Here is an 11,719-nt window from a genome sequence, read left to right on the forward strand (position 1 = left end):
TAAGGCAACATGACTTATGACTGTAAAGAGCACTGGATCGAGAAAACCTATATTCTAAGTCCCACCTCTGCTAATGACTAGCTGCGTCATCTTGGGCAAGTCACTTAATGCCCTCTGAGCTTTCATTTCCTGACCTGTAAAATGATTACATATTCTTTAAATATTCCTTTGGAGTTTGTTCCAGAGAGGTTTATAGCATCAGAGACAGAAGAGTTGGAAGAAACCTTATTGGTTCCTTCATTTTACAGAGAAGCAAATAGGTCAAGAGAGGTTAAGTTACTTGTCTAAGGTCATACAGGTAAAGGTTAGTAAGTACAGGTGAAGTGGCAAAGCCAGATGTTGAACCTAGAAACTAATTTTAAACCCTGTTTTTTAAAGTCCCCCTTTTCATCACATCATGCTTGACCTCAACAAAGCTATTACTATGCAAGTAACTAAATGCTTTAACATCAGTTCTTTCATACAGTATGATATGCTAAAAATTTCCTAAGTTAAATAAAATTGTTCATACTTATAGACTTGGATATCTTAAGATTTTAGAATTACAAGATTTACTGGGTTGAAACGGAGACGGATATATACACACAAAAAGATTTTCATAAAAACAAGTCATAATTGGAAAAGAAAATAAAGAATAAGGAAGAGTGGAGAATTACTCCCTCTTTACTTTTTAATTTTCTTTTTAACAATGAGGTGGCATAGTGGATAGAGTGAAGAGCCTGGAGTCAGGAAGACTCATCTTCTTGAGTTCAAATCTGTCCTCCAACACTTACTAGCTGTGTGACCCTGGGCACACAGCTTGTTTGCCTCAGTTTCATCTGTGAAAGGAGCTGGAGAAGGAAACAGCAAACACTCCAGTATCTTTGCCAAAATCCCAAAAGAGGTCACAAAGAGTTGGACAAGACTAAAAAAATGACTGAATAATAACAAAGAGAGGATTACATTAAAATAAAATCTAGGCTTTTTCAAATGAAAATCAATATACTTGCATCCCAGAAAAAAATTTATGAAACTACACTGCGAATATATTAACAGCATTTTATTTGGAGCCAGAGCACTTGAGTTCACATCCTAAGTCTGCCACTAACTACTTGTATAACCCTGAGTAAGTTAGTTCACTTCTCTGGGACATTCTGGTAAAATGAAGGGATTGGACTAGATCAGTGGTGCCAAACTCAAAAGAAATAGATCCCTATTGGCCATATGCTGACTGAGAATGCTGTATTGTTCTTTAAATTTTTTTTTTGTTAAACATTTCCCAATTACATTTTAATATGGTTGGGGCTTCATGAGTTTTGACACTCGAACTAGATGACCTATCAAGGTCCCATCCAAATCTAAATTCATAAATTCTATGTTCAATTTCATGTGAACAGAACTCTCTATATAAAACTCTAGGTTCAGTGAAACATTCAGCAAATTCTAAACTAATCAACATGAATTTCCTCTGTGCCACATTTAGTAAAGATATATGTACTAAAATCACACCCTAATTCCAAGCTTACCTTCCACTGGGGAAAACAATATGCACACACGTACTGGGGAAAACATTAGGTATATACATAAAAACAAACTGTAAAGTAAATACAAGGTACTAGCAACAAGATCAGGGACATCAAGAAAGTTGGCAAGTAGAAAGTAGGGTTTGGGCTGAACTTTGAAGCAATTCTTTCCCTTAGTCAACCACCTGAATCCTATTTGTTTGATGAAGAAATCCTGCTGATTTTAAACTTTGAGAATATTTAGACCAGTAATTAGTTGAGGAAAAATCTTCTAATTGCTAGAGCTGGAAAGTTAACTTAGAAATCATCTGGGTCAACTCACTCTCAATTTACAAATGAGGAAATTTGTAATTTGTCTTGAGTTCAGACAGCCAGTAAGTATCGGGGTCAAAGACCTAAAAAAATCAAGATTTTAGTGTGAGAGTAAAGTATTCTCCTTGCACTACAGGAATGTAAATTTACTAATCCACATCCCCTCCTTTTTAATAATTTGGGCCTTGCCAAGCAAAGCAATGTTAAAATACCGACAGCACATCCAACTAAGATTTTAAAAATACGAACATTTTTACTGATAAATGGACATGTAATACAGATTTAGTTCAAAACTGTTTTAAAGTTTTTGGTTTCAGATAGCTTCCCAAACAAAACTTCTTTTATAATTATTAGATCAGAATTTACTATAACTTCTTCCCATTCCTAATTTCTGGGAAGGCCGAGTTCATGGCCAGACTTTTTTTTCCTTTCAAGTTTGTTGTAAATACTCCACCCGCCCGGATGGTGCAAGAGCCAAACCCTGAATAATAGAGCAAAGAGGCATAGACTTGGAAAAATATGACCGATCATTTCCCTTGGCCGTATTAAATTTCTGAGACTGTGTCCTAACCCTACAGCCCCCTCTGACCAAGGCAACGTTAAACAAACCATCATCGCGTGCAGGTCTGTCACATTAGAGCCCAAAGACACAGATAAGAGAGAACTAGGCAAAGCCGCCGCCATCTTAAAATGCGGGACAGAAGTTAGACTAAGAAAAATCCTCAACCACCCCAGCTGAGGCTTCCTCCATCCCTTCCGCTTCGGAAAACCTGAGATTCTTGGCAACCTCTATCAGTAATTTACCATCATTCCCTCATCAACTGGAAAAACCACACTCTCCCTGGAAAAATGGGGATGGGGAAGGCTGGGATTACACCCCCCCCCACAGCCAGACTCGGACCGCACCGCTGGGGAAACCGACCACATTGTGTCAGCGTCTCCCAGGGTCCCCGGCCAGGGTCGGGGAGTCCCCCCGGCGGGGCGCACACAGCCACCCTTCCCCGGGCCCCGAAGATCGCGGTGACTCAGTGGACGCTCCCCCCCCCCAAACAACCTCACGCCCATGGGGGGGCAGCCCTCGGTCACAGGGGCACAGTTGGGGTGTGAAGCAGTCGGGCGCCCCCCAAGGTCACACAAGCGCATCTCTCTGCCCCCGGAGGGCCCGGCCCCGGCTTTCACGCTACGACGCAGTTCCGTGTGGCGCTTCATGGGCTGCTCAAAGTGCGGGGAGGGGGTCCCCTGGAAAAATCAGTCGCTCCCGCCTCACTTCCGAGAAAGGATCCCCAGGCGGGGAGGGCCGCCCAGCCCGAGGGGTTCTACGGGCCCGCCGCCAGCACAGCCCCCGCCCTCCAGCCGCGGCTGTTATTTACCTTATTAATCCGTTTCAGCGCCATGGTGTGTGCTTCTTTCCGCCTGACTCCGCACTCTCTCGGTGGGCAGAAAGATCCGGCCAAAAACTCTGATTATCCCAGGCGGCGGGGAGGGGTTGGGGGGAGGGGATCTCTCTTCTCACACCGGCTCCGCCCGACACAAGCGCCTTGTGCAAAAACGGACCAGATCAGCACTCGCCCGGGCCCAGGGATGCCTTCCCCCCCAAACCGTCGCGATCCGGGGTCCGGAGAAGGCCGCGAAGCCGTCCTCCAGCCCCGAGGCAGCGTCGCCAGAGAAGGCCACGAGTCCGACCTCCCAGGACCGGAGAGGGGGCTGGGTACGGGGTCGAGTCGGCTCCGGGGAGGACCCGAGGCCTAGGCCGCGCCGCGCCGGCGTCACCGGAGCCGAACGAGGTGGGGGGGAGGGGACAGCCAGACGGCCGCGGGGGTCCTGGACCCGCTCGTCTCTGCTCCCAGGAGAAGCGGCCGCAGAGAGCGAGAAGCCAAGGGGTTCGAGTGCGCTCTGAAGGGGCTAGGGCCGTGGCTATCTCTGCCGCCCTGGACACCGCCGCACTCTCCGCCTTCCAGGCGCGTGCACGCGCGCTCCCGCCCGCTGCTGCCTCCGCCGCCACCTCCACCATCACCACTACGCGCCCGCGCCGCCCCGGGCCCGGCGCGCGCAGCGCCCCCCGGCCCCGCCCCCCAGCCTCCCGCGCGAACGGGCCCCGCAACCCCGTCCTCCCCTCCTCTGCCCACCCCACCCAACTGGCTGGCCGCTCAAAGCCACCCGACCTCCCCGCTCCCCGCTTACCCGGCCAGCCTAAATCGGCCGGCCTCCCCTTCCCCTAGTCATCCACACCCACGCGTACAGAGGAGCCGGGGCCTCCCTCAAGCTGCGGCCTCGGCCTCCTCCCCGCGCGGCAGCTGGTGCCTCCCCGGCCCTACGGGGCTCACGCGCAATTCACAGCCACAAGATGTCCGCTCTGACGGAACTACTGCCAGCTGCCACGCTCCGCCCCTCCCCCCGCAGGGCCCCTTCACCGCCGCCGCGTATCAGTCCGCCAACGCCGCCGTCGCGAGGACTGGACGAGGACGAAAAGGGCGGAGGGGAACGGTTCACTTCCTACTCTTCCTAAGCTGGGGACCACGGTTAGGGATGCTCTTCCTTCTTCTAGCTCAAAAGGTGGAATCCTTACTAAACGGATCGGAGGTTGGGCAGAGAGGGCGGGGGCCGGAGGCGGGTCATGAGCTGAAGTGGGAGGAGAGTAAGCTGGAGGCGGGGAAACTCAGGCAGAGAGAAGCATCGAGAACCGGAAGGAGACCATGGGGGGGGAGGTGGTGAAGGCTGCAGCGCCGGGGTCCTCACGCCCTTTCTCATTTGGTAGGGGGAAATGGAATCTCGCGAGAATCATGTTGCTGGCTGGTCATCCTGGAGGCTTGGCATTTACGGGGCGGGGAGAGGTTAGGGGTCGTTGTCGTGATGGATACCCTTGGTTCTTTCTCCACCCCGCTCCCTCCCACTGCCCCGTACCCCAACTGTCGCGAGAGTTTAATGGAGTAACTAGGATGAACCCCTTGCCGGGAGCTAGCCGGAAGGATTACGCAGACGGCCTAGAGAGGAAATGGAATTCCCCGGGGCGCGTGCACATCTCTGGGTGATGGTGAGCCCTCCTCCCATGCGTCCAATCAGAGAGGAGCGGAGGGAGGGGCCGGAGCGTGATAGGACGTTGCGCAATTAGACGGCACCTTCCTCGCAGGTACCCAGGCCGGTGGGTGCTGCCTTTGACAGTTCGGGATGCCGGTGCCGCGGGGCCTCCGGTTAATTTGAGGACTCGGGAGTGAGATGCGCCTAATTAAAAGATCCCTTCAGGATGCCCGTGGAAGAGCTCTTGGGTCGGTTGCCCCGGGTCATCTCGGGGCAGGCCGCCTGGATGTCGACCAGGGCCCCGGCCAAGGTTAAACGCAGGGTTCGACGCCCTGAAACGGGCTGTTCCTCGTTTTTCCATTTAAATGCAGAGGGCTGGAGAGAGTGAAACCCAGCAAAGTGACCTAGGAGGCATTTTGGTAATCGTGTTGATCAAAATACTAATGCTGATCGTAAAGTGTGATATAAGTTAAGGAATCATTTCCTGGTTGTCTTGGCTCAGTGTTTCCTACCCCTCTAAAGCAGGGGGAGGTCGTTTTGCTCTAAGTTGTAACTTAAAGACATAGTTAGGGAACCCCAATCTCCTAGACCTGGGAGAAGGCAGTCTTACAGCTTTTGAATGTCAAAGGAACTTTGAGGCTGATGGCAAGTTGACTGATACCATGTTTCTGTAAGTATTTTTTTGGAATAAAGTCTTCTCTCCATCCCTAATTTTTAAGGTTTTGTACTTGGAAGGGATTTTGAATTTAAGAACTTTACAGTAAGGAAGCCTTAGCAGTTCCGTTCAACAAAAATATATTAGTTGCCTACCGTAATATGTATGGGATACAGTTCTGGGTCTGGAGATAAGAAAAACAGACCCTTACCTGTAAGGAAATATTAGAAGGATGTACTTAAAGACTTTAAAAGAAAGTTAGACAAGTTCCTCAATGCAAAAATTATTTTTAAACAATTTCAAAAGACAGACTTGTCCGATGTCTACAGCCTAGGTAAACAGGGTGACCCAATAGCTTTTAGCACATCTACTCATCTTAGAAGCTACAGAGGGCCTCTTCCTTCTCCTTAGCCTCTCTACCCCTTTGTCTCTTACGCTCTCTATTCTGCATTAACCCCTCTTTGTCTCTCTTAACTGACATTTTTGATTTTGAGGATTATTTGTTCAGGTGAATTTTCTGTTTCCTGTTAAGAAGGTGAGTGGGACACCTTAAATTTTAACCAGGTTACAGTCTAAATAAATGAAAGACAAATGGGCATCCATCAAACATTGGTCTTAATTGATACCTTTTTTCCCTGGCAGTAGCCTGTGACAGCTAGAACAAAGGTTCTTAATTCCTAATATAGGCTGTATGTATTCCAGAGAATTTATTTTTTAAAAAATACTTTTTCATACTGTAGTGCCTTGCTACGTATTAGCAAGTTAAGTTTTCTGAATGAACCACACTTAGTTTTAATTGTGAGATCACTAGGTCATTGTTCCTACCTTTGGTACCCTGGCTTTAAAGTAACAGTATTAATAATATTAGAAATGTGGGCATTTTATCCCCCAAAGACTTTATATTTCTCATAACTTACCTCTGATATAAGTATATCTTACCATTTCATTGTGTTAATATAAAAATAGGACTTGTGAGGCAAAGTGGCTTGTTAGTTATAATTTAGTAGTTTGGCAAAATCAGAATGAGGGGTGTATAAAAGTCAACATACTGAATAAGATTCTATGTCATATGATGAGTAAACTCTATCATAGATATGAATTCACACTTTTCACATGCATTAACTCTTTTAAACTATTATGACACCTAACAGATTAAAAAACATAGTAAACTTAACATTAAAAAAAATTGGATCACAAAACTTTCACAAGTCCTCGTACTTATACAACATAGAGATGATGCATCTTATTATAGTAATAACCTTACTTCTCTGGAACTCCCTTATCCGGCAACCTCATCTATCTGGAACACAGACAAAAGCCAGCAGATAAGCAGCAAAGTAGCCAAAATAGAGGTCATAAAATCCAAGCTTGAAGTTCTTTTACTAACCTTACTTATAGGAGAGGCCATGGGGACTTCACTCAGAGCTTACTAACTCTTATTTTGAAGTCTAATAATGAGTTTGATAAACTAGTTTCCAATTTTACTGTCAGACCAGAAGCAGCAAATTAGACAGGAGAGAGGCTACCAAAGACACACTAACAGCATAGGAAAACTTCTGACAGCCAGATATCAAGAAATGAGAAAAACTAAAATTTAGACACAAGAACGTAAAAAAAAAAAAAAGCACATCTGCCTGGGGCCATTTAGTATAGGGGCAAACAGACCTACACACTTCATTAGGCCCTGATGGCATCACTCTTACATCACAGTAAATGATGTTCATAATGATGATGCTGAGTCATCTTCATGGAAAGATTAAATTATGTTCTGTATACTCCGTTTAAAAAGTCAAGGAAGCATAGAATACCTTAAAACCTTAAAGCAGGAAGCATTTAGAAAGATTTCAATTCAAAAATGGCTAACATTTTTTAAAAGTTGTGTTGCTTATGTAGATAAACATTTAGCCTTCCATAAAACTCAGCTATTCAGAATGACTTATAATAAATATGAATAGGGACTGGACCTGTGATGTCATTGATATAAGTAACTCCTAAAGAACTCCCTTTACCAATGTGAGGAGTCACCTGCTCTGAGGGTTAGTGCTCACAGTCACAGAGCATGTATGTAACAGTGACAGATGGCTGAGAGGCCAGCTCTCTATCCACTAGTTCATGGCTATTCTAATAATTGAAACAGAGTATCTTCCTTACAGCAACCCTGTGAAATAGATGCTATACATACTACTCCCCTTTCACAGGTAAGGAAACTGATTCATACAGTTAATAAGTGTTGAATTTTGCCCTGGACTCAAATCCACATCTTCCAGTTTCAGGGTCAGAGTTTTTTCACAATATATTCCATGGGGGCTCTGAACAAATGAAAAAAAACCTTAATATTAACTCCTTAAGGCATATATTGTTATACTGAAATTGGTTATCTGATACGGTGGTGTAAAATTCAAATAGAAACAAATCTCTGCAGGCCACATACTGACTTAGAAAACCTTGAGTTCTTTTATTTCATTTGTTTTGTTGAACATTTCTTAATTACATTTAAACCTAGTTCAGCTGAGCTAGGTTCATGAGCTCAGGAGTTTGGCTCCTCAGAATCTATTAGAGTAATAGATGTTGTTTGTCCTTCATTCTCAAAGAGGACCAGTGGCATCACCAGGTGATTAACTTGTACCTGGATTGGATTGAACTGAGGCAGAGTTTCACAAAGTCATCAGTATCACTCTCTCCTCCAGTCATCCAAAGTCAAGACAACTGACAGTAGCCCAGAATGCAGTGGATGACCTTGGCCTTTCTAAATTAAGGTTTTTTTTCCAGGCCTCGGTCTGAGGCCATACCCATCCGATAGATAATGGAAGCAGAAAGATGTGGGTGGGCTTAAATCTTGTGCTGATCAAGTTACTATATCTCTGTTCACCTTAGGCCACTCCCTAGTATCATATAGTCCTATATTTAGAGTTGGAAAGGTCTCAGAGAACATCTAATCTAACCTTTACCAATGAAGAACTTAGGGACAAGAGAGATTAAACTTGGGAGGTTTTTCTGATTCTAAGTCCAGGACTCTACCCCCTAAGCCATGCTATGGAGCTATGAGTTACATTTTAAATTTACCAAAAAAATTTGTAGTTGCTGATGATATGATACTTTTTGCCCAGTATTGAGCAGCTATGGTGGCTAAAGGAAAGTGTTTGAATTTACCTGTGGATATAATTAACATGGATCAATACATATACTAACTTGACAATACATTTGTATTTTTAGACTTTATAACTTTGTCATTTGTTTTTTAGGTTTGGGAAACATGAAAGTAATAAAAAGGACATAATTTTATAAATTTAATTTATATACACGTGGTACTTGTTCACATTCTTATCTGGAGTATAATGTGTAAAAATGTTTGGCAAGTCAAAAAAATTAATACTTGGCTATTTTAAATGAATACAAGAAACAAAAATAATCCTATACCAAACCTTCATGAATGTGGACTGAGGCACAAATTATGATTGATAGAACCAAAGGTAAACTTTGTGTTTAGAATGTCAGTTTAAACTTTAAGTGAAGTTATAGCCTGAAAAAAATTGAAGATCTAATAAAAATCAGACTAGAAGTTTAGAAAAAAAATTAAAATGTTATTTTCAAATGCATGTGACACAAAGTCATCTGATGCCAGAAATGTTGAAGACTGGTAGATTTTCAAAATTTATATTAAAAACCTATACACAAAGCTATAACTTGAGATTGACATAAGCAATTTATTGTCATGTTGTCATATCATGATTTTGAAGATAATTTCATTGGTACTTATTATTTATATAATGGAAATTACTGAATAAAATTTTTTTAATTTCATATTTTGTTTCTTTAATTTTCATAGCTATGCCATGAGTTACTGGAAAGAGTGGAATATATCCTAGTTTAACTAACTTTGCTCCAAGGTTTCTATGAGTTGCCAGATTTTTGCACTTCGTTTTTGTATGCTTTCTAAAATTTGACCAACAATTTGCCTGTTAATAAGCTTTCTTTTTTTTTAATCACCTCAGGAAGATAAAATAGTCTCATTCATGGATTACCATGAATTTCTTGAATTTTATTTTCCCTAAAATGTGGATATCAGTAGGTTCTATTCTTCTTCCTCTTCTTTCTCCAGGGGTCCCTGGGACTTATGGATCCCAGAAGAGTATGTTGATAAATTTTAGGGAGTCCTTGAACTTGGATGGGGAAAGATTACTTTTTTATTTTCATGACCTCTAATTGAAATTTAACATTTCCTTAATTATTTAAAAACATTATTCTGAGAAAGAGTTTATAGGTTTCAACAGATTATCAAAGAAGTCCATAACACAGAAAAAGTTTAAAATTCTTGCTTTAAAATGTAAATTAAAACAACTCTGAGGTACTACCTCACACCTGTCAGATTGGCTAATATCACAGAAAAGGAAAATGATAAATGTTGGAGAAGATTTGGGGAAATGCATTGTTGGTGGAGTTGTGAACTGATCCAGCCATTCTGGAGAGCAATTTGGAACTATGCCCAAAGGGCAACCAAACTGTGCACACCTTTTGATATGCAATACTATTACTAGATCTGTATCCCACAGAGATCATAAAAAAGGGAAAGGGACCCACATGTACAAAAACATTTATAGCAGCTCTTTTTGTGGTGGCCAAGAATTGGAAATCAAAGGGATGCCCATCAATTGGGGAATGGCTGAGCAAATTGTGGTATATGAATGTAATGGAATTCTATTGTTCGTGATGAGCAGGCAGATTGAAGAAAAACCTGGAAAGACTTACGTGAATGGATGTGAAGTGAGCAGAACCAGGAGAACATTGTACACAGCAACAACAACATTGCACCATGATTAACTCTGATAGACGTAGCTCTTCTCAGCAATACAATGATCCAAGATGTTCCAAAAAAACGGTGATAGAAAATGCTAATCACGTCCAGAGAAAACTATGGATTCTGAATGTAGACCAAAGCACACTATTTTCACTTTTCTTTTTGCTTTTTTTTCTTTCTCGTGATTTATCCCTTTCTGATTCTTTCACAATGATTAAGGGGGGAAAAAAGTTTGAAAAAAAAAACTCTTGCTCTATACTCTCAGCAAGATCCATATCATCTCATGGCTTTATTAGCTCTATACAGATGATTCCTAAATATATCTCTCTAGACCACACTCTTCCCTGAATTTCACCTTGTCTTTTCAACCACTTATGGAACATTTCACATGAATTCCTGGCTCTTATCTTACACGCATACTCCTTCAAGTTCAGTATGTCCAAAACAATGAGTTATTTTTCCAAAACAACCTGCTCCCCTTCCTCCTGGTGCCCACCTACCATCTATACAATTAAATACAAACTCTTAAACCATCTATAACTTGGTGAAATCTATTTTCTAGCATTATCCTCCACATCCTCTTCAGGTTCTCTCCAAAGTTGCTTACCATCTCAGCTGCCGTATCTGGCGGGTCTTTTTCCATCCTCATCCTTCTTGATTTTTCTGTTGCATCTGAAACTGTTAACCACTTTCTCCTCCTGAATACTTTCTCTTATCTCCATTTTTGTGACATTGCACTTCCCTAGTTCTTCCTACCTGTCCAATTTCTCTTCAGGTTCCTTTGCAGGCTCAATCATCCATATGATGCCTCCAACTCTGGGTGTATTTCAAGGCTCTGTCCTGGACCTTCTGTACTGTCATGGTAATCTCATCAGCTTATATGGGTTTCATTATCATCTATATATCTAGCCAAACAGAAGTTTCTCTCCTGAGTTCCAGTCCCCATCACCAACTTTCCTACTATACATTTTACCTTGGATATCCCAGAAAGATCTCAAATTCAACAAATCCAAAACAGAACTTGTGATTAATCCTTCCAAAACAATCACTGTACTAAACTTCCTTATTTCTGTTGAGAGTACCACCACGTATCTGGTCTCCTAGGTTAGTGATGGTGTTATTCTTGACATTACTCTCTGTCGTGCCATACATCTAATAAATTCCTCAAATTTGCCATTTCTATCTCCACAACATCTCTTGAATCCTATACCTATCTCCTACTAATACACCATAATTCAAGTCATCCACCTCTTGCTTGGGCTATTGCTGTGGCCTCATAATTTTTCTCTCTGCTGAAGTTTTTATCCACTCCAATCTATCCTTCACAGAGATACCAAAGTGGTTTCCCTTAAATAAAGATCTTACCTTATCACTCACCTACTTAGTCAACTTTGGTGGCTCCTATTGCCTCTAAACACTTCCATGAGGCTTTTAAAGCCC

At 42.8% G+C, this 11,719-nt stretch overlaps 1 protein-coding gene across 3 annotated transcripts in view; it reads right to left on the bottom strand.

Moving 5' to 3' along the window:
* Nucleotides 1-4,145, bottom strand: part of UBE2D3 (ubiquitin conjugating enzyme E2 D3) — a 46,831-nt gene extending 42,686 nt beyond the window's left edge. For 2 of the 3 annotated variants that reach the window (XM_021008364.2, XM_021008363.2), the window contains exons 1-2: nt 4,054-4,145; nt 3,185-3,351 (exon numbers count right to left, since the gene is read on the bottom strand). In XM_021008364.2, the coding sequence (XP_020864023.1) occupies nt 3,185-3,208 (24 nt within the window). In that variant the 5' untranslated portion in view covers nt 3,209-3,351; nt 4,054-4,145. The remainder of the gene's footprint in view (nt 1-3,184; nt 3,352-4,053) is intronic. The other variant, XM_078148612.1, reaches the window with a different exon arrangement.
* Nucleotides 4,146-11,719: the final 7,574 nt, after the last annotated feature.

The sequence above is a fragment of the Phascolarctos cinereus genome, unplaced genomic scaffold (genome assembly GCF_003287225.1).
Source record: "Phascolarctos cinereus isolate Bilbo 61053 unplaced genomic scaffold, phaCin_HiC Scaffold_9;HRSCAF=440, whole genome shotgun sequence".
Taxonomy (NCBI): domain Eukaryota; kingdom Metazoa; phylum Chordata; class Mammalia; order Diprotodontia; family Phascolarctidae; genus Phascolarctos; species Phascolarctos cinereus.